The sequence below is a fragment of the Hipposideros armiger genome, unplaced genomic scaffold (assembly GCF_001890085.2).
Source record: "Hipposideros armiger isolate ML-2016 unplaced genomic scaffold, ASM189008v1 scaffold_147, whole genome shotgun sequence".
In the NCBI taxonomy this organism is placed as follows: Eukaryota; Metazoa; Chordata; class Mammalia; order Chiroptera; family Hipposideridae; genus Hipposideros; species Hipposideros armiger.
In genome coordinates, this window is record NW_017731497.1 from 177,032 (window position 1) to 201,671 (window position 24,640).

General features: G+C 34.5%; 1 protein-coding gene across 1 annotated transcript in view; it reads right to left on the minus strand.

Moving 5' to 3' along the window:
• Positions 1-24,640, minus strand: part of ICE2 (interactor of little elongation complex ELL subunit 2) — a 62,387-nt gene that overhangs the window by 18,119 nt on the left and 19,628 nt on the right. The window contains exons 6-12 of the mRNA XM_019650775.1: positions 23,910-24,047; positions 23,200-23,316; positions 22,423-22,582; positions 21,289-21,470; positions 16,503-17,499; positions 15,604-15,779; positions 10,367-10,496 (exon numbers count right to left, since the gene is read on the minus strand). Of these exons, the coding sequence (XP_019506320.1) occupies positions 10,367-10,496; positions 15,604-15,779; positions 16,503-17,499; positions 21,289-21,470; positions 22,423-22,582; positions 23,200-23,316; positions 23,910-24,047 (1,900 nt within the window). The remainder of the gene's footprint in view (positions 1-10,366; positions 10,497-15,603; positions 15,780-16,502; positions 17,500-21,288; positions 21,471-22,422; positions 22,583-23,199; positions 23,317-23,909; positions 24,048-24,640) is intronic.

Consider the following 24,640-nt stretch of genomic DNA (forward strand, 5'->3'; position numbering starts at 1 on the left):
GCGTAGGCTGCAGCCCCTGTGGCAGTGGGTTGCCATGGGCTACCGTGTGTAGCCAGCAGCCAGCATGAGCAGCCAGCAGCCACCGTGAGCGGCCGTCCAGAAGCCGGCGACTGGTCTGCCTCACCCGGGAAGAGTGCAATGATGGTGCCAACTTAGGCCAGTGAGGCTACGTCCTTCACAACTAGACTGAAGAACAAAACGACAGCAACTTGTCTGTTCTCCTTCCCCCAATTCCCCAGCACTGTTCCCTTCCCCCCAATACCCCAATAAAAATCTTTAAAAAAAAATTATAAAAAAAACTTCTTTAAAAATACTATTGTTTCTAATTCCTATTAAAGTTGAATTTTCATGAAGATTAAATTTGTAGAGAAATATGTTATCAAAACAAATGGCTAAAATAAAATTTACAGTTTGGGCATGCTTTACACATCTCTAAGGCATACTTGGTTCTTAAAATAAAAATTAGATTATAAAACCCCAACTTAATTTTTCACAATAGCCAAGAAATGGGAACAATCTAAGTGTCCATCAACAGATGAATGGATAAATGTGACACACACACACACACAGACACAGAGGAATATTATTCAGCCATGAGAAATAGGGACATTCTGCTATTTATGACAACATAAATAGACCCCGAGGGCATTATGCTAGGTGAAATGAGTCAGACAAAGATGAATGCTGCATCATATCACTTTTACCTGGAATCTAAAAAAAAAATACATAAACACAAATGTTAAACCCATACAAACAGAGTAGAAAAGTGGTTCCCAGGGATGGGTTGGGGTGGGGGGGTTAGGGGGGGTGGAGAGAGTAATAGGGAGCGGTTGGTAAAAGGGCACAAACTTTCAGATATAAGATGAATAAGGTCTGAAGATCTAATGTATAACATGGTGACTATAGTGGATAACACTGTATTGTGTAATTAAAATTTGATAAGAGTAGAACTTAAATGTTCTCATCAAAAAAAATAAATGTCAGGTGATAGATAACGTTAACTAGATGGGAGATAACCTTTCACAATGTATATCAAATCATCATGATGTACACTTTAAATATCTTACTATTTTGTTAATTATACCTCAATAAAGCTGAAAAAAATTTTTGGCTTATTTTTAATTAAAGCACACCATAAAATTTCTTATGGTTAAAAAACATCAAAACACTCTGCTCAAAGTTTTACTTTCTTACAAATATAACCTAATTCCAGGTTCCCAAAAAACAAAATAGTAAATTCTCAAGATGATACTTCTATTTTAAAAGCTAATGTGTACGTTCTACAAAAAAAAGGTTGGGACAAAACACTGAGACCTTGAAATGTATGAAGGAAGAGTGATATAAAAGATAGCCCTGGGGCTGGCCAGGTAGCGCAGTTGGTTAGAGCATGTGCTCTTAACAAAAAGGATCCTGGTTCCAGTCCTGCATTGGATGGTGGGCTGCGCCCCGTCTCCAGCAACTAGATTGAAAGCAGCGACTGGACTTGGAGCTGAGCTGCGCCCTCCACAACTAAGATTGAAGAACAACAACTTGACTTGGAGCTAATGGGTCCTGGAAAAACACAATGTTCCCTTCCCCAATTCCCCAACACTGTTCCCTTCTCCAATTCCCCAATAAAATCTTAAAAAAAAAAGATAGCCCTGAATTAAATGGTATATAATCAAATTAATACAAAAACCATGTTATTGTACTATAGTTAAAAACGTCAATTAGCATTGTAAAACACTCAGGAATGCTGAAAATACTGTTTTAATTTTTTTTTAACTTCCAGTATTATCAAAACACTATCTGGAATGGGGCGGCGGATTGGGGGAGGGGGGTTGTCACTTCGAGGAGTAAAAAGTATAACTATTGCACTGTTTGTACAGCTGAAACTAATTCTAAAAAATGTGTATTTCATAATAAAAAATAATTTAATAAAAATTAAAAAAAACAAAAACAAAAAAAACCACTATCTGGGAAGCTAATGTCAGTCAATGGGGCAACAAAAAAATGGAGCAAATGTGCTCAAAAAAAGAATTAGAAATATTTTTACCAGATGCTTTTCTCCTAAGACAACAAATCCATTTTTCCGACACCTACTTGTAATTTCCTATGCTAAATTTTAGTTTCACTTTTGCATTTCTAACACTTATTAGAGTGATGTTACTAGTAACAAAGACATATTTTAATGGTTTAATACCTGTAGAAATGGAACATTAAGTACAATAGAATATTTTTAGGCATTCACTAAATATGCCGTTGAGGAGACTAACAAGTCTCACCTTTTTAAAGAAATCTCAATAAAAAGTATGTATTATAGTACATGTCAAATATGATCTGTCAAAAATAACTATTTTGGCTGGCCAAGTGGCGCGTTGGTTAAGAGTTGGCTTGGGACACCAGCTCTGAGCAGCAGGGCCCCAGTTCGGATCCCACATGAGGGCCAGTGATGCTGCGCCCTCTACAGCTAAGATGGTGAACAACAGCTTGACCTGGAGCTGGGCTGCTGTGAGCTGCTGGTGATGGGTGTAGGCTGCAGTGGGCCTGGCCGGCAGCCGATGTGAGCTTTCGTGAGCTGCCGTGAGCGGCTGTTCAACGGCTGGCACGCGATTGCCTCACCCACGAAGAGCGCAAGGATAACACCAACATGGGCCAGTGAAGCGATGTTCTCCACAACTAGACTGAAGAACAAAAGGACAGCAACTTGTCCGTTCATTTTCCCCGATTCCCCAATGCTGTTCCCCTCCCCCAATTCCCCAATAAAAATCTTAAAAAAAACCCCAACTATATAGAGAATACAATACTAAGCTCTACGAAGGCCTACCTCCCTAAGGGGTTTATAATTCTCTCAACACTGGAGCACTTGGGGCTCAAATGAGTGATATGTGGGCTTGAGGTCTTTATCTCCTCAGCTAAAGCAAGATGTGGGATGACAAGAGTTTCCTTGCCCTTCAGCCATGGGCAGTCTCCTGCATATCAACAGTGCCATCCAATGTGTGTGTCAAGATCGGGAAGCACTGCTTTATATGGTACAAATAAAGCTTTTATATAATACAAAGACTTTATATACTTGCATTCATTCATACATCCATACACATAAGTAGTACTGGACAGTCATACAAGCCAAAACTGTGCAAGCAATTTTAATAATCAATGGGTAAAATTATGATTGTTCCATCACCTTCACAATTTTGTCAAAACATTATAAATTCTCTATCAATTATAAATGTATAGGAAAATAAAAAGTAAACCGAATATTTAGTACACTGTAATTTAAAAAATTAAAAACTAAAGTGTTTTATTTCTTTATAAAAAAACATCAAGAGTAGTTTGAACAGAGCTTGTCACCTACAATTTATGATAGGAAGCAAGCATCTTTTCTATGACATGGTTAATTGTCATACTCGTTTCTAAGTTAGGATCAACTTCCAACATTGTATTCGTTGGGCTTTCAATATCATGAAATTATCTCCAAGAGCTCCTTTAATGTAAATGGGTAACAATGGTTGAGAGAAGTAAACTCAGACCACAAGTGAGAAAGGACTATAGTGCATGAGTGCATGGGAAAGAGAATATGAGCACCTGGAAATTTCTTGTTAGGATTTTAAGATTCCAGTTTCTAAAAGACACAATAAATCATGTCTTAAGTTACACTGATTAATACTGTCACACACACAATACTTCATGTTTGCTACATCTGACACCCCTTATCCCATTCTTTCCTAGTCCTTTTTAGTTTTACAGCAGGTTATTAACACTTAAAACTGTGACTGAATTCTGGTTCTGTCACCGATAAACTCTATCTATGAGCAAGTTACTTAATCATTCTGAGCTTTACTTTTCTCTTTTGCTTAGAGCAGTGGTCTACATACATTAATAGAAAACTGTTCATTAACAGAAATTAAAACAGACCAAAAAAATTTAAATAATAAAATGTGCAATATATGATTAAATATGCTTTGTTGTTTTGAAAAATCATGGTTTGATACTGTGTGAATGTAACTATCTGAAGACTGGATTCAAAATTTAGTTCATTTTGCTATAGATTTTAATGGCTGTCAGAACTAATAAAAAGATACCCACAAAAATATATAGATCCAAATGGAACAAGTGACTCATTGCTGGGCTTACTAATGCATGATACTAATTTTTTTTAACACCACACACCAATTACACACAGATTTTTGCTGAAATTTTACTAGTGAACGTCCGACTTCCCTGATGTTAATCAGTTTTTCTCACAAACTTTAGGGGTGGTAGTCCCCTCCTTAAGGCTCTTTGGGAGACTTCAAGAGATTTTTTTCTGATCTAATTCCAAGTCTTTAAAGTATACAGATATGAGTTGTTTTTGTTTTAAATAAACCACATCTTTCATTTTTGGCAACAAAATCATGCTTAACACAGCAGAGGAGGTCCAACTCTGGCCACTTCTATGGAATGGACTGAGCATACGACTGTCTCCCTGGAGGTCTGCAATGTGGAGATGAAGATACTTTCCACATCATATGTGACAAAACTATGACAACATCCAAGACAGAGTAACAGCTGTCAATCCATATACTTAATATGAGTAAATACGAGTAATGTTTACATTTTTTTAGAGAAAAAAGAAATGAGTTCTACTTTCTTCCTAAATCCCAATGGTTTGTCTTATATACATCTAGGGACAGTAAAAAGAATAAAGAATATAAATCAATGGCTTGTTTTCTACTATTTCCCTTCTCCTTGACTTTTACTATTCCTCCAACCAATTATCAAAAATCAAATTCATTCATTCTAAATATATTTATTGAGTACCTCCATGCGCCACATACTGTTCTGGGTGCTTGGGATATATCAATAAACAAAAGACAAAAGACACAAAGGCAATAAATATCACAAGTAATTAAATTACATAATTTGTTAGTGGTAACCAGGAAAAGGAATTGGGAATATAGTATTATACTTGTGTGGGTAAAGGAGCCAACAATTAGAGGAAGAAAGAAACCCAGGAATATGAGCCTGGCACTTGGGAGTTGCCTTTCTCTTAGGAAGCCTGTTAATCTGGAAAAAGTCATGGAGAGGCTAAGAAATGGACCAGAACTTTCAAGTCTCTCAAGATTAGAGGAACAAAAGCTGGAGTTCAGGGTCCATCAATGAGATGAACACTTAAGCTTTATACTGGGGCCCTGTGTCAGGGGTCCCCCAGGTTTGGTGATTCTCTATAAGGAATCACCGGACTCAGCACACAGTTGTATTCGTGGATAAGATTTATTATAGCAAAAGGATACAAAGCAAAAAGAAAATCAGCAAAAGGAAAAGGTGAATGGGGTGAAGTCCAGAAGAAGCCAGGTTCAAGACTCCTCTCCTGAGTTTCTATTTGGAATGATGAAAAAGTTCTGGAAATGAACAGAAGAGACGGCTGCACAATACTGTGAATGTAATACCACTGAATTGCACACTAAAAAACGTATGCTGAACTGTACACTAAAATGGTTAAAATGGTAAGTTTTATGTTATGTTTTTTTTACAATTAAAAATAATAATAAAGAGTCCTTTCCCCTGGAGTTGCACAGGATGCACTTACTGCCTCCAGCTTGTCCTGTACACCAGAGAAGCTCATTAGATCCTCAGCACTCAAGGTTTTTATTGGGGACTCGTCATATAGGCACCCTCTGCCTAGCACATACCACAATTCCAGACTCTCAGAAGAAAAGCTGATGTTCAGAATAAGCCACATGGTTTGTTCAAACAGTACAGGCACAATAAGCTACCGTTCAGCTAGAGAAAGTCTTCTGTGTAGGGACTGCTTACAAGCCAGTTCCCAGACACCAGCCAAGGGCCAGCCTTGCAATCAGGCCTTTCTGATGACTGGCAAGAGTCAGCATGGCTCTGTTACAATAACTCCTATCCACACAGACCCTGAATGGCAACACCTGAGCAGTCAGGGGGAAACAGATTGGCCTCTCCAGGGTCCAAAGTCAAGCTTCAAGTCATCTAAGTCCCAGAAACTGGGTTAACATGAATCAGCACTGCTAGTGTGGCTGGCCACCTGTCCAAAGAAAACAAAAGTAATCCTGTCTAGAAGAAGATAACGTTTTAGCTCTATTATCTCTATAATTTTTCATATTCGCTATATGGCCCTTGAGAAAGAATAGCCTGGAATACAATAAAACACGGACTATAAGAGAGAAATAACATGTTATAGAATGAATTGTGTCCCAATAAGCTGAAGCCCTAAGCCCCAGCCCCTCAGAATATGACCTTCCTTGGAAATAGGATCACTGCTGATGTAATTAGTTAAGATGAGGTCCTACTGGCATAGGGTGGTCCCTTAATCCAATATGACTGGTGTCCTTATAAGAAGAGGGAAGAGACACACAGGAAGAAGACGGCACATGATGACAGAGGCAGAGATGTGAGTGATGCGTCTATAAGCCAAGGACACCAAGGACTGCTGCCCAATACCAGAAGGTAGAAGAGGCAAGGAAGAGTTCTCTCTTACAGGCAAATTGGTACAACCACTTTGAAAAACTTGATAGAATTAACTACTGAAGTTGAAGTATGCTTAACCTATGACCCAGTAATTCCACGCCTAGGTATCTGCCCAACAGCAACACCGTGTTAACAGACATTTACAAAAATGTTCATAGTTGCATTAAAATGCAAACAACTCAAACAGGCTCCCAAAGTTAATGGACAAATAAATTGTGTTATATTCTTACAAAGGAATATGCCAAAACAATAATACTCATAAACTATTGTTATATACAACACGGATAAATTAAAAAAAGACTATGTTGTCAAAGAAGGCATAAACAAAAGACTACTACTTTATTATTTCATTTGTATAGAGTAAGCAAAACAAAGCTATTACATTAGAAGCAGGACAATGGTTACCTCTGGAGAACAGGAAGAAGGCTATGATTGGGAAGTGTTGTGAGGGGTCTTCTAGGGTACTGGTAGTTTTCAACTTCTTGATCTGGTGCTTGTTACAAAGGGGCTGGCTTTGTTATAATTCCTTGAACTGTATATTGATATAGTTTTCTCTTTTACGAATGTGTAGTATATGTAAAAAGTTAAAAGATAAACGTTATTTCTACGGTGTATTTTACAGCTGACAGAATCTTAGAATAGGAGGTACTATATAGACATTTTTAAAAATTATGTTTAAGTATAGAGAAATTATGGGTCTTTCTGCTTTAATCTGCTTTTAAGTTTTGGTTAAGAAATGCTTTCTTACTCTTGTATCATAAAGATGAACTTCCATATTTTCATCGACATTTTAGGATAATAATTTTTTCTCAGTACAAAAGTATACCAAGTGTTACTTCAGTGTCTTATAGTATCTATTTTCATCAAGGAGAAGCCTGCTTTTGGGGCAATATGTTACATAATACTTGTAATAAAAAGGATTTGTATATATAGCATCTGAGGTAGGGTGAACAAAATAGCAGTATACGCATTACATACAGATGAAAAAGCTAAGCCTAGGGAGCTTAAATGATGTTGCCCAAGGTAAAAGGTCTATACGATATAAAGTGCTCATACACAAATCTTCTGATTCCCACACTGAGTATGTTTTCCACTATTCCATTATAGTGAAAAAAGCACAGGCTGTGGAATCAGAAAAGCTATGAATACGAATTCTGAATTTCCCACAGTGGAATCTTAGGCAATAAACTCTCTAAGCCTCAGTTTCTTCCTCTGTAAAACAAAGATAAACATCAGTTACTTTACAGAACAGTGAGAATTAGCATGAATGGATATATAGTGTTTGACCACAGCACATACTTCATAAATGAGACTTAGAAAAATTGCTTTAGTATTTTATACACACACACACACTCACACACATTTATACTTTTTAAGGATGTTTTTGGAACATTTCAATTCTATCATATAATATATAATTTGGTTTGTGAGTGGTAGGTACATAATGAACCAGAAGGAGAAGAGAAAAACTATATTCCCAACAATATCCGATGACCTATACTTTTGGAGCCTGGGAGGAGGGGAATAGTACAGGGAGGAAGACTGATGTTACAGAGAGGATCAAAAAACAGTATTTGAAAAGAAACACAGTATTGCTTTTAAGTGTATAATATAACATATCTAGTAAAGTATTATATAGGTAAAAATAATTTCTAATTAGCTTGTTAGTTGGGTGTCCAAGGGAATAATAAATGCTTCTGAAGTGAGATGTCTAAGTATTTCATACACATCTCCTTTAAACTTGACCATCTGTACACTGGCACTCTCCCTTAAAGCCAAACCACTGAGTCTACACTGTGTCAAGTATAACTATAAATTAAAGAGACTAAGTAATGATTCACACATTATCACTTTATAGTCACATCTGATATAAAACTTATTTTAATTATATTCAATCATTCGAGACACTACAATGATAAATTGACTGTTGCTTTCTGTTTTTATCCCGTTTCCAGAAAGTAACTATAATAAAAACTTATTTAGGAGCCCTTTCTCCTACACTCCCTTCCTGCTGCAACATTTTTCTTAAATTAAAAGAGTAATATAACAACATTAAAAAAAAACAAACCCTCAAAACCTATAGATGCTTTTAAAATAGCGTTTAAAAACATATTCACCCCCATACAAAAAAACAAAAATCCCCGAAGAAAACACCACAATACAACGTAAGTTTCTCATCAAACAATTATGAAAGAAACCAAATACACCATCTGAATTACATTAAAATGAATGGCTTATATAAGTGGGTAGGATTTGTTGAGGATAAACAGCACGTAGGGCAATGATTATTTAGGGCTTTTAAAAATTTAGATGAAGTAAGCCACATAAATGATGGCTGTTTTGTTAAACTATACATTAAAAAAACACTTTAAATGTTTTAGTCATAAATATCTTTCTCTTTCAGTACTTTAAAAAGCATTTCAATGGTAAGTTTTTGTTTGGTTCTTTCCTAAAATGGACGTGGCTGGCACTTGCGTACAAGTAGCTTCCATGAAGACTGCTGGTGTATTTCAAGGCAAGGTCTTTTGGAGGAACACTGAAATCGTGGTTACTGGCCAAAAACTACTACAATCAACTTCCAGCAGTGTGTGTGAGGGGAGGAGAGCGGGCTAAGTTCCACCAAACAGTGCATTTAGCCACTTCTTTTTTGGGTTAAGCAGAGAGAATAAATCAGTTATCTTATTACCACTCTCATAGAATATGAAGACAAAATACTGGTTAACTAAAATAAGAAACAAATTTTCAAGTGAGTAACCTTTAAGAAAAACACACTCATAACATTATATGCCAGGAATTATGCTAAGCACTACGAGAATACAAAGTTTCATCGGATTCTGACCTTAAACTGCTTATTTTCTAATGGGAAGGTGGTGTGAAACAGAACAATAAAGTAGAAAGTAACAAGTCATAAGAGAAGTAAAAAAAAAAAAATACTGCATTGAAAGACCAAACTAAGAAAATGACTTAATGGAGGGGTAGCTTGAGATGGTTGGGAGGGAGTGAGATGTGTGGGATGAATTGAGAAGTATGGGATTAGGTATACTTGAGAAGTATGGGATTGATATTAAGTCAATATCAATAATGATTAGTAATTCATGTGAAATATGTTAACAGTACATGAAACCAGTCAACACAAATTAAATCCCTATCTCCCCAAAAGACAACAAAAACAAGGTAAAAAAACTATGTGATCAATATTTGAGATTTTAAAAACAATGTCACTATAATTTTAAGAAAATTTCAAAATATATGCTTAAACCAATAAAATAGTATTTATTTATTAATTAAAAACATTTTTTTAAAAAAGATTTTAATTGGGAACTGGGGAGGGGAACAGACAAGTTGCTTTTTTTTTTTGTACTTTTGCTGTAAACGCCCTGGACATTTTTATTTAAAAAAAAATTTTTTTTAATTGGGGAACAGAGTGTTTTCCAGGACCCATCAGCTCCACGTCAAGTAGTTGTTTCAACCTAGTTGTGGAGGGTGCATCTCAGTGGCCCATGTGGGGATCGAACTGGCAACCCTGGTGTTATGAGCCTGAGCTCTAACCAACTGAGCTAACTGGCTGCCCCTCAAATAGTATTTTTAAAAGAAGCTCGTTAGAAAACATATCTATATTTTTAGTTAATTACACTGTTAAGTAAATTATTTAAAAATAAAATAATTATGTTGACATTCATGTACAACGACATAGATAGGGAATAAGAGGGAAATTAAAACATTTGATATCACTAGTCCCATCCTGCCATTTAAATGCAGTAGGAATGGTGTTTTAATAATCGAAAGGAATGCTAACACAATCAGAAAACTGAAAACAAAAAGTACAGAGTAGACATATTTACAACAGAATTAAAAAGTATGTACTTACGAGGGAATTTAAAAGGAGAATAAGGCCTCTTACACAACTTACCAACATAAAATGAGCAGTTGGAATGCAATAAACTTTCAGTCCATAAGCGACAGAGCTCACTTTCAGTCAGAGCTTCAGCTCCATAACAAGCTTGATACTCCACTTTTGGTAGAACATAAACTGGAAATTGCTGCAATGCAAGGTTTTACGTTTTCAAAGTTCCATTAATTTACTATTAACAGCAAAAACATTTGCCTATAAAGTTTGTCACTTTCAAAATGCTTTTTCAGGTAATCTTATTCATCCTAAATACAGTAGGATTCTGACAGAAAGACAGACAGAACGCTTGGTGGATGGGGGCAAGAGGTAGATGAGTCAGAGATCCTGAACCCCCTCTCCAATCAACATACCTCCCCACATATGTACAAATTTTATGTCTGCCAGGGAATGTGACCAACAGCAGAACCCTTGGAACATGATACACAACGGCCCAAGGGTTCAAAGCTAGATTCTGGGAAGCAATGACTGTAATACATACTAATAATTCTCAAGAGGATAAAAAAGGTACAAAGTTTTTGCCCCTTTAAAGCATTAATTACTTTATCTAAGGCTCATATACTCTGAGCAGCTTGTTTTCATTCTATGAATGTATGAGCATTAATACCTACACTAACACCTATGAATGTCATTATCTTCATTAATACAAAGGCTTTATTCCAGACACTAAGTACCTGGCAAATTATCCACTTAGAGTTTATTGGTCAGGACACGAAAGAGATTAAGTAAAATGACCCATTACTGATTTAAAAGAGGACATAAAAGGAGATACATGCGTGTGCAAGAATGTTAGTCATGTTCACTGTACTCATGTTATCTCATTTCTGTCAAAGAAAATTCTACTCTTAACAGTAGTGTCTTCATTTCCAGCTGCAGGAGAAACACATGACTTATGGAACTTAGAGAGTGATATGGCTAGTACTTCTGAAATTATACTAAGCTGTCACTATTTATATACTTGAAAATACTTCATAAATGTTTCACAATTCCTGATTTTTACAAAGTGGCAAATTTAATGGGCTTGGCATAATAGTGGTGGTAAGAACAATTTAAATCCAGTAAAATTTCTGTTAAAAATAAGTTTGGTTCATATGATTAACTTTTAATGTTGTAAAACTCTAAAGCAATGTTTCTTAAATTTCAATGTGCACAGGAAGAACCTGGTGCTCTTATTAAAATGTAGAATCTGAGGTGAAGATTCTACGTTTTTAACAAGTTGTTCTCAGGGCCAAACTTGGAGTGGTAAGGCCCCTACAGTGTCTTTTTAATTTAAAAAGAAAAAAGAAAAAGATGTATTATGATGAGGATAATTTTATTGCTAAAAGCATTTTATTGTATAATAATTCCTCAGCAATTGGTCATCTGCATTTACAGTTGCTTCTAGTTGCAGATAGAATTTAGAGATAAAGAAATGATGGCCCCGAGGGTAAGAAATTTGCTCAGGGACACCACCCAGCTTATAGCAGGGTTGAGAAAAGAATACTTGATGAAGATCCCCTTTTTAAATCATCAATAGATAATAGAGTTAACTCTAGATTTTTTTAAATTAAAAAGACTATTACTATTTCTGAAAAGAAAAAACTTAGGGTGATTTTCTTTGATAATACTGCCATATCTATAAAACTAAGTTCTGAATCTGGTTTTTAGTTTCTAGATGTATTCTACTGCCATCTCCAGGAAGCCAAGGGAAAGAAAAGTCTGAATATTTTATCTTAGACTAGTCAAAAGTAAAGTGAAATTTTAAGTACAAACTTTTCAAACTATAAAAATTAAATCTATTATTTCCTTTCTTCCTTGATAGGTAGCTCCTATTCTCCCTTAAATGAAAGCTTGTTTTGGTTCTCTATCTTCCAACTTTTCAAATAAACCTTTTAAACTTTTACATATATTCCTGAATAGATATTTCATAGCTGGTATCCTGTCATTGATCCCACTGGGTACATTCTATTTTTTCCTAATATTCAAGCACCTTCAGGATACTTTTTCCAGCCCTAGAATGCCAAAATAAATATCAAAATAATTGCATCTCAATTTTTATATCATTTTAGAATACATCTCTTAAGAAATCTGGTTAACTGAGACAGAAAATAACATAATATCAAATCATTCAAAGTTACCTGGTGTGCATTTCATAACCATGTGTGGAACTCAGTAAGTTCCAGCCACATTTTGTGGTCCAAATTAACCCTCTATTTCATTCCATCATTTGAGACTATCTGCTGTTTAAAGTTCTCCTCTGATGTGCAGCTCTTATTAAGCAGAATTTTGATGAGGAAGGATAAATGACACTGGAAAGTAAAATCTCAACTATGATAACAGAGAACTGAAGAACCAAAAATAAATAAAAGAAAGATGAGGTTCTTAGACATCAGAGGTTGATAAGACTTCTAAGTATTTTAAAGATTTATCTAAAAAAGTTGATTTTTAAGTAGGGAATATTAATGAGGGTGCATTCTAACCTAATTAGAGTTTAAATAGTACCACTTAAAATTTTCTCAAAGTAGTGTTTCAACTTCGCTAAAGTTCCCTTTCTTAACAACATGCTCCTCTCTCCTTACCCCTCAATTTTTCTCATTTATTCAATACCTATTTATTGAGTTTCTATGGTATAAAACATTTGGGAGAAACAGAGACAAATAGAACATGATTCCAAAGGGAATACATCCTACTAACAGATTTAAACCATGTGCACTAAACTATTACATATAATGATAGGTGCAATATGATAAGCATTCACTGAAAATTTTTAAATTTTACTTTGGGTTTGACACAATCAGAAATATAAGGCTATTCAGATATTCTGATATATTTTGATAAAGAATGAATTCTCTCCTATAAGGTTTTTGTCTTGACATTTTCAAATTTCACTTTAGTCAAGTGAGTGACAATGTCCTTAACAGGAATTCAGGGATTGAATCAGTATTCAAAATATCGCTAGGTTATTCTCACTTAAGAGACACTGCCAATCAATAATTCCTAAGTGCTGTAAGCTGGCAGATCAATACAAAGTGGTATGGGTTCACAGGGTAGAAAGTGAAAGAAATGTGGGTAGTACCCAAATAAATCAGAGATAGCAAGTAAGAATTAAAGAAAAAGAACCATGAAAATATTATCCATAGCTCTGATACATGTATCCAAGATGCTCATGTGACAGCCATTAAACTGATCACAGTTAAATATAAAGGAGAAGGAAAAAAATTAGCAAAGTAAAATCTTTTAATACAGAGAATATTACTATTTATCTAGTAGGAGACTGATATCAACATACAGTATTTTGTCATTCCTTGATTTTTTCTTATTAAAAAAAAACCTCTCCTGCATATTTAATTCAAAACCATTTGGTTTCTAAAATTTCAAATCTGAACCAGTAATGAAAACCAAATTATGAGAATTAGGAATTTAATAATTTATTCACATTCTTCCTTAAATTTAACAAAGGATAAAGTATCATCAAGCAAAAGACCCACCAAGTTCATTGGAATCTGGTGGACAAACTATAAATCCCGGATCCTGAAGACAGCCTTAAAGGTTTTTCATGATAGACTATAACAATGCTGCCATTAGCAGCTTAAAAAAGGTGACACTTCTTTTGCTTTTTTCAGTTATTCCTCAACATGATAAAGTAGTAGTCAGGGACTTGACCCACAAAGGCCAATGCTGGAACATCACAATTTTAGGGGGGGACAGTGGGGGTGGGGAATCACAATTCTTGATTCACCTGATCCCTAGCTCAAAACACACTGACATTCTAAAGTGGTCATTGAGTCTTCTTATTGGATGGTAGGACAGCAAAAGACAGACATCAAAACTTTTTTAAAAAAAGTGTACTATGACAAATATACACAATAGAAAATATTCTCTTAAGAAAAAATTCGACTTCACTATTTCTTACATAATCAATTATAATATAAAAAATAATAAAAAAATAAAGTTCCTCTTTATTTTCCAGAATTCTGTGGTCACACACACAAAATAGAAAACAAATGTGAAAGATAATTTCAAATATCAAATATAGAAAACCGTTAAAAGAGCCAATTACTCAAACTGTAGCAAAAACTTCTTTAACTGAGGAAAATATTTCTATCAAACCCCAAAAGAAAGAACAGGTAAAAAAGAAAGGAAGACATTTGGTCTTCTAACAATCCTGGGAAGTCTTTTCAAATATGTGTGAAAGCCTACCTCTCACAATTTGGACTTCTAAAATGAGTCAAGAAGATCCCCAATGTAAGATAAAATGGGGTTAATATGACATAATGGAAATCCAAATTCACAGAGAAAGCAGGAACATACTGTATTTTACTGTCTATAATATGCACCCATGTTTTTGGCCAAACTTTCAGGTAAAATATCTTTAATTTTAATTTTTTTTTTTTTAGCTGAGCCATCCTGCCATCTGTTGGCAGCTCAGCGGCAGGTCAGCTCGAGCTGGGCCAGGAATCAAACTGGAGACCCTGTTGCTCAGAGTCACACTCTTGAGCGAGCTCTTAACCAACTGAGCCACTTGGCCGGCCCTCGTTTTAATTTTTTAATTCAAATTTTTATTTGTTTACATTTAGGTACTTGTTTTTTTGTATTATAAAGAAAGTGTAGCATTTATTTTTAATATATTATGGCACAAAAAATTTTACATAACAAATAATTACAAAACACGAAAACAGATACAAGGTATAAGAAGTTTTATGTACCAGTAACAAATTTACGATATTTACGCATCATAGAAGGCCAAGAACTCTTTGTCACTGCAAGGTAATCGAAACCGATTATCATATTCCAGGGTATTATTTTGCATATGGATATCGTTATTGATTTCTAGAGTTACATTTTTAACTCATAAGCATAAATGAAAGAATTAAAAACATTCATATAGATACGGAATTAGTACTACCCATGTATAATGCACATCCTTATTTTTCCCTCACAAATTTGGGCAAAAAAGTATGCATTATACACAGCAAAATACAGTATGTACCAGTCTAGGTCAAATCTATGATGGTGCCATTTTTCAGGGTTTATATAGTCCATGCAAGAATGTTATCGGTATTCATCACCATTACATTCAACTAAACACTTTACCTTATTAAAAGTGTTTTCAGTATTTTACCAAAAAAAAATTCAACCCGGAAAAACTACCATAAGAATGATCAACAATTTAAAATTACACTTCATGACAATGGCATGTTAAATATTTGCTGATTATCTACTTCTGTTACCACATCCTAACTCCCCAAGTTACAACTTACTCTTCTGATTTTCTTCCGTTTTTTAGAGCGTGGTCTGGTCTCTATCCTCTGGACACTGCATCGCACAAGTAACAACAGGTCTTGCAGGCTAAATAACTTGTACACAGAATTTCCTTCCTGAGGAGCTACATATTCTGATGTATCTTCAACATAGTCCTGAAGTTCATATGGCAATCCTTTAAAAATAATTATATTTCTTATTTTTATTTTAAAATACATTAACCCTTTATCCATCATAATCCAAGATAAAACAATTCAATTATCTATTTTTAAACTTCTATCAATTTTAACTTTCTATTTCCTCTGAGGTGACCATCCATCACACTATTGCCATTTCTGTTTACTATTAACGGAACTGCAGCAAGAGCTGCAATCAAAGCTTTAAGGTTCTCCTTCTTTTAACTACTACCTTAGCTAACCCTAGGCAAAGTATAAGCTAGTGAGACAACATATGAAGTGAGAAGAAGGGTTTTAAAAAATAATGTTATTCCTCATCTAGGCAGAGCTGACATACAGCTTTATATCTATTTCACAAAACGAGAAAGTACAAAATTACAGTCTAACACCAAGAATAAATTTTGGACTAATAAATGTTTATGATTTTTTTGATGCATTTCCCCTTCATCAGTTTGGCAAACTACATTACCTATAGCTTGGTAGCCACTGTACATGTTGAATGAACATAGATTACAAAAATCCATACAACTTTGGGTACATATTTAGAAAGATAGTTTGGATTGGAAGTTAAAATACTGATCAGTAGATTAAAAAATGAAATATCAATGACTATGTAAAGGTTATAAAACAGGTTATAACAAAGAAAAAGTGAGGGAGAATAATCAAAGGACAAGGAACAGACAAAACCGTTAATATAAAGTTCTTTGTAAATATTTACTTACGTCCTTTTGGCTTCTGAAACACAGAAGGCCACGCAGTTTTGGGCCAACTAGAGGCATCTGAAGGAACAGAGGGTTGTTCGGAAACAGGAGGCTGTTTAGAGTTTTCTAAATTCATTAAGGGTAATTCAGGTATTTTTCTGGAAATTGGCTTTAAAAGTTCATCCTGCATTTTTAAAATTTCCCCGACTGGGTCAAATTTTTTATATACTCGTTTGATAGGTTTTTTTAAAACACATGACTCTTCAGGACTACAAGTAGTAGTAGTCTGATTTCCTACAGCAGGCTGTCCTGGTGTAGAATGTGGGCTGGCTGGTTTAGAACTTAAATTAGGACCCACATCAGCTGTCATTTCATTCCTATTCTTTTGACACTCTGTATCAATGATTAAACAGTCTTCATCTGTATCACTATTGCAAAGAATCGTATCTTCAGTTTTCCCTGCTTCTGATGTAACAGTCTTTTCCTTTGAATTGTCTGTGTTCTCTGGAACATTTAGTCTTTCATCGGCACTTACCATATCATTAGCCGTATCATTTTTATTAGAGGTTTCATTTTCTTCAGAACTTTCTAACTGTAAGGCATCAGGTGTTTTCAAGTCACCATCTTGCATCAAAGACTTGTCAGAACTATCTGATACCTTTTTATCACATGGTACAGATCTCTGATCATCTTTATTTTTATGCTCCTCAGGGCTACTGTCCATGCCTGTCACCAGCTGTTTTTCCTTTTGCAACTGTTCCATCAGAATCTGAGACAAACTCCTAGAATGAGCAGAAATGTCTGGTGCAGTTGGTGCCACAGGTGTGGTTGCTACGCTGGGGGCTGTGGGAGTATCTGTCATGTTGGGTACGGTGGAAGTGCTGTCTGGACTCGGTGACTTTGATGGTTTGGTGGTGGCTGCTCCAAAAGTTTCAAGTTCTGTGACGTCATCGTCAAAATCCAGATCCATATTTTCAAGAGTCTCAATTTTTCGGCACTCATTAACTTCAGGAGGCATCTTAAGAAAATATATTGGTAAACTATCAGCAAAAATTCCAGGCTATGCCTCATCTCTCTCTTAATGTTCCTACACCTCACATACATAGTTCATGATCTTTAAAAGCAGAAAGAAAAGTCTACTGGCTCTGAAAAATTCTTGTTTAAGGTGACAATAAAATTCTAGCAACTAATTTATTCAACCTTACATTCTCAGTGAAATGTTGATGAAACACAGACAAATGTCTAAGCTGTAACAGCACAGGAAATTAGGAATATTTGTGAACTACCACATTCCTAGAGGAATCTCCACTAATCAAAAAATAGGCATGACCATAAAGAAGAAATGTAGGGCCAAACAGGAAGGCAGTAGATTTTCATTCACACCTACTCCACACATTCTTGCAGAGACATGTGGACATAGCTGACCAGGAGAAAAGCTTCTTTGCCACTGTGAGGAAGCTGCTTTCTAATGCAGCTGTGGAAGTGTCACCAGCCTCTGTTGCATCCCTAACATTAATCAGTGACTTTCTTTCCACATCTAATTAGGGAAAACAAGTATCAGTAATATGAAGAGAAAAGAACAGAAAGTGGCTTTACTGTATTCTCAGACATGAAGCTATTGAGGCTATAGTTTTACATGTACTGTTCTGGTAATGGAAGAACTACAGACAGATTTGTTCAGAAATAAACTGTCCTCTCTCCAAGTAGCAGCACATCTCGCCTCAATCTGGCAGAGCACTTTAGATAAATACCATGGAACATTCATTACGGGCTATGTACACCCACTAGCCTTATAGTTTAGGATTTGAGAGAGAAGTATTCTGACAGCAATCAGATAGTGAGTAAGATCAACCTGTGTAAGTTTTTTAACCTCTCTGAAGCTTAATCTCTAAAATAGTGATAATAGGGTCATCTTCTTGGATTTGTTCTAAGGATTAAATAAGAAAATACACACAGAAAGTTACTTGACATAGTCCCTGACACACAGTAAGTGGCTTCTCAGTAAATGGTTGCTCTTACTAAAATGGAAAGATTACTACTAGATTTACTCAAAAAAATTAAGATATATGCTGTTTACATGAGGCCTTCTTACACAAAAAGGTTTAAAAACAAAACCACAGGGCATAACAACAAGAAATAAAGAGAGAAGGAATAGCAGTAAGAATTCAATGCAAAAAGCATTACACAGAAAAAGGAATCCTACGTTGAACAAAGATGAAACCCATGATAAGTAGATAATGGTCTGATCATGAATTGTGACATGCCAGATAACATCAAAATATGTAGTCAAAACTGAAAGACAAAAGGGAAATTTGGCAGAAACACAACTGAATTTGGCCAATGGTACACTGTCTCTAAGTAAAAATAAATAGAAGCATAGAAAAGTATGAATAACATTAAATAATTGAAACAAATATATATGAATGACTGAAAACACACACACACACACACACACACACACACACACACACACACACACACATACATACATATAGACTACAAAGATATACCTTTTCCCTCCCAAAAATCCAAGGGGCATTTTGAAAGATGGACTATAAATTAATATACAAAGAAAATATCAATATAGCACAAAGCAGAATCTGCTAAGGTCTTACTCGCTGTTTAGAAGGAAATAAAATTAGAAAATCATTAAGAAAAACATAAATTAACAACAGTAAACCCAAGCACCTGGAAATGAAAAAACACTCCAAAGAGGAAATTAAAATAATTACAGAATACTTAAAAAGCAACAAAAATTAGAACACTAAACATTAAAAATCAGAAGTATCACTCATAGCCTATTCAAGAAATAGGAAAATAATATAATCATAATAAAATGAACAAATTTAATAACTATAACACCAAAAATTAATTAATTGAAAAACAATGCTTTTACTCCCAACAGAATAAATTTAGATAAAATTAAAAATATTATTTATCTGGAAATATTTTAGCATGGAGTTGTGAAAGGATTCTTCTATAAAATATATCATTAATTACATCAATAAAAATAATTCCTTAATGTCATAAAATATCTAATCAAGCCTTCAAATTTCCCAGTGTGATAAATGTGTTTTTACAATTGCTTATCGGAATCAGTATTCAACCAAGATCACTACATTGCATTTGGTTGACATCTCTTAATTTTTTCTAATTTGTCAAATGCCTCTCCCCGATACTGTGCGAACTCTCACATCCACCAGATAATTGTAGAATAAACCAGATTAATTCTCCTGTAAAAATGTCCACATTCTGCATCCCTGTGGTGTCATTTAGCACATTCTTCTATCCTTGGAATTTCCTATTAAAATGATCTAGGAGCTTGATCAGATTCAGGTACAATTTTTTTTTTGGTTATATGTTATATGTGATACTGTGGATTCCCACTTTCATCAGGAGGCTAATGATGTCTGGTTATCTTTCTTCTTGTGACATTACAATCAAATGTCATTAACCTAATGCATCCATTATAAAATTCCTCACTGATCTTCTCATTGTTTTAACAGCCACTGATGGTGGTCATTACCTAGATTCACTATTTTATTAGGAGCTACAAAATGATGACAGTCATATTCTATCATTACCCTCAAGTATAGTTAGTACTGGAAAAGCAAGACAAATACTTGATTTTTTTCTTTTTATCAGTTTTCAGGTAGATTAAAAATGTGAAAAAAGAAAACTTGAGAAAAGTTGAAGTGCTTTATGACCTATACATTATAAAAATATTAAAATGCAAATGGCAGAGAAAAACATATAAACAAATATAAAAGAAAAAACTGCAATATCCTTAAAATAGTACAAGCTCTTAGGTATTAATAAGAAAAATGTTTTTCTATTTTATTTTCTAATTTTGTTTGCTCTCTCACTTTATTCAAGTCTCTGTTCATATTTCCTGTCCTTGGAAATGCCTTCTTGATCATGACTAAAATAATCCCATTCCATTCTCTTTCCCCTTAGCCTACTTTATTTTTCTGCATAGCATATTTATCACTACCAGCTTTTTTGCTATTGTTTTGTTAATTATCTGTGCCCTCTGCCACTGATGTAAGCTCCAAGAGAAAAGAGGCTTTATTTTTATTCACTGCTGTACCTCAGTGCATAGAACAGTATCTGCTCAATAAATATTTGTGGAATAAATGAAGAAAGTTTTGTATAAACAGACTGTCTTACTTTAATAATCATGGAAAATATTTTTAAATACACAAAATAATAAAAGATAGTATTTATGGAGTTCAACATGTTCTAAATGCTTTACATGTATTAATTCATTTAATTAATAATCTTATGCGTTAGTAATATCATGATACCCATTTTACAAATGAGCAAACTCAGAGAGATTACATAGCTTGCTTAAGGTCACAGAGCTACTAAGTATACTGAAAAGGATTAACAATCTGGCCACACACTTTTTGTACCAGTCAAACTCATCTGTTCCTTTTCATACTTAAAAACTCTTAAATATGAATGAGACCAATTAAACAAAACCACCACCACAATTATAACCATTATTGACTGAGTTTTTATAGTACAGAGATACTAAAGACTGAGCTCAGCTATTTACATATACTGGTAATATCAAACTTAATGCTTGTGAAGTAGTATTATCACCTTTCTTTTATAAAAGGAGAAAATAATGAGGCTGAGGGAAGTTAAATTAGTTGCCTAAAGCCTAGCTTGACCTGGGGTTCAATTTTAAGTTTCAATCTAAAGCCTAGATTTTTAACTACTAGAGACTTACATAAAACTTTAGGCTTCAATAGAATAAACAAATACATTCCCTTAAGGAAAAAAAAAAAGCATTACATACATCCATTTCAGATATATAATCTTCTGGTTTGTCCATAAATACTGCAGAGACTGGGACAGATGTATTTTTGGACATCATGAATTTTAATGGAACCTCATGGAAGATTTGATTTCTCTCTCTCATTGTCATTTTCTTTTGGGGAAGTGGTGAATTAATATAAATTACTTTAACTGGTTTTGAACCTTAAAACAGAAACAGAAGGGGGTGATTAGTTTCTAGCAGTTATATTAAAAAACAAAACAAAACATGTATGACAGAAGGGTCGCTAAACAAAGAGACGAGGATAGGACGGTGGTAGCACAAGTCCACTATATTTGTCACCCTTCAACTAGAAAATCTGTAAAGTCCCTTAGGGATCTAAGCGCAAGGAATATGACTGGCAAGAAAAATATGTTCTAATGATTTTTAAAAAGGATTTACTGCTTTTTATGGTTTGACTGTCATTATTACTCAGTTCTTACAGGGTTATGCTTTCAAAAAGTGATAAAATGTTTACCACAGAGAATATATTACATTTAACTTTAATTTGTAGTTTTGTTTCATTAGACACAGTCCTTCATTTACTATAATATGTTGTTATATATAATATTAATTCTGGAAGATATAAAAAAATTATTACATATGAACCAAAATAGAAAGGGAGTAATCTTTTGTACAGTGTGGAATTTATGGGCAAATATTAGTTTTACTGTCAACAGAGAGACTAACAATGCTCATAAGTATAGACCTATTTTAATTCTGAATTCCAGCAACAGATGAAATAAGTCCTGGAAACTCCCCATTTGAGATTGTCTATAAAGTATTGCATTTCATTCATTTCACTGAAAGATAAAAGAACCTCACCATTTCATGGATTCTGGCCACCCTAAATCATAATGATTTCTCTAACTGCCTCTTCACCACTCAACACGATTACAGTTTCTGTAGATCTAACAGCTCATTTATTTATGTGACAATTCTATAGTAGCACTATATATTTAAAAAGTTGTACTGAATATAAATGTCAAACTTACATCCTCAAGTTAAAACTTAGATTTTTGTATTTGACAAATGACCACCTATATTTATACGGCTGAATTAGAACTGTTGCAACTCTTCTCTTAAGAGCATTACCTGACATGGCAAATCACAAACCTGCAACAGGTAATAGTTGAATACACACTGGAATTTCCCACTGTTCCTTGTAGTTTGGTCCATGATTATTTAATAAGGCAAATAATGATTCACTAGTTAGAGCTATCTGAGGGTGATATCTTGAAACAAGCTTCTCTGCATTTGGATCTTTACTAATATCCTGAAAAACAACATACATAGCTTGTTACTTGATTATACTTATTGGAAATTTCTTTAATAAAGTAATAAAAAGAAGGGAGAAATTCTGGGGCCGGCCAAGTGGCACGATGGTTAAGAACTGGCTTGGGATGCCAGAGGGCCCCAGTTCGGATCCCACATGAGGGCCAGTGATACTGGCCTCCACAGCTAAGATGCTGAACAACAGCTCAACCTGGAGCTGGGCTGCTGTGAGTCGCCAGCGACGGTGTAGGCTGCAGCCCCTATGGCAGTGGGTTGCCATGGGCTACCGTATGTATCCAGCAGCCAGTGTGAGCGGCCGTCCAGAAGCCGGCAACTGATCTGCCTTGCCCGGGAAGAGCGCAATGATGGTGCCAACTTGGGCCAGTGAAGCAACGTCCTCCACGACTAGACTGATGAACAAAACGACAGCAACTTGTCTGTTCCCCTTCCCCCAATTCCCCAGCGCTGTTCCCATCCCCCCAATTCCCAATAAAAATCTTTAAAAAAAAAAAAAGAAGGGAGAAATTCTGGAAGGGGGCTTTGGGACAATCAGGTTATCTGTATTTTATGAGGTACAGAAGATTACATAGGAAGATCCCAAGCTACCTTCCTACTTACATAATACGTAGCGGTGGCTGTTTGTTCCGGTGTCTCTGTAGCAGATATGTTATCTTTTGAGAGCTGCAACTTTGCAGGCATTGAGGGAAATACTGTTTTCACATATTTTACACTGCCCTAAATAAGAAAAAAATAAATGTATTCTTGCAAAAAATCTTGATATATATTTTCCTTAAGTATCCTTTCATCATATGAAACTTTTAACTTAAAATTCTTCATTCTACCAAACGCAAATGTCAAATTTAGAGCCTTCTTGACCCAAGACTTTCATTTTTTGCTTGACGGCCAACACAAAAAAGGGTACAACACAAGGGTGCTGTGGAGATTTCCCTGCCAATTTAAATTCTAGGTTCTCATTTTATGAGGTACAGATCATCACAGGGTATAGTAGAAACTCTAAAATATCCTCTCTACATACACTTACTTCCAATACGATTGTGAGTAAAACCCCTTTAAAAAAAAGGGCTTTCTGCTTGTGTTCAGGAACATAAAGATGGAAACTAAGAAAAGAAAATCAAGAAATAAAGTGCATAGTGACATTTTTAAAACATGGAGTATTGGGATCCATAACACAAAAAGGGACACATTTGTATTGAATTTTTAAAAAGTTATATCTCATTGTTCAAAATTCAAACATAAATATTATCTATGTGAAATACAGATGATGTTTCAGACAAAAATAAGTATATATTTTCATATGGTAAACTTACCAATGCCAGAAGGGTTTTTTCTAACTTTAATCCCATCTCTATTCTGAATGGGAAGAATCCCATTAAGCTGGTGACTTCATGGAGGGTATAGAATTCTGGATAGTTTTTCACTTGGTCAATGCAAGCTCTTAAAATTTTCTAGGAAATAAAAACCAAGAATTCAATTTGTATTGTACTTCTCTAACAATGCAAGAAAAATAATTTAAGTATATGTGACTATATAATTACTCATTTCAAATATTAGCCTCATTTCATTAAACTTCTAACAATCCAGGCATATTATATATTCCTTATTTGATTTACTCTCTTATTTTTCATAACAATTCTTTTTAACCTAATTTCTTAAAATACTGATATTTAATAATACTAAAATTAGCAATCATATTAAAATTTAAAATTAAACAGAGAAGACACATCATACTTTCTATGCTATTTAAGAAACTGTCAAGGAAATAAAGCCACATGAAAATTTCAACAAGCTTTACTGCAATAAAAGCAGTTACATGAATGATCAGAAATAAATAAGTTTAATATCCTAAAAAGATTCCCAAGCACAAAAAATTAACGAGGTAGTTATTTTACAGGTCATTCTAATTCACAATCTAAAAAATAAAAAAGAAATGTTGTTAACTAATTCAAATATGGAGTATTTTTCTTCTCTTGAAACTGCTTTCAAAATATTAATAACTTACCAGGAAATGAAATCAGGAAGGAAATAAAATTCACATTTT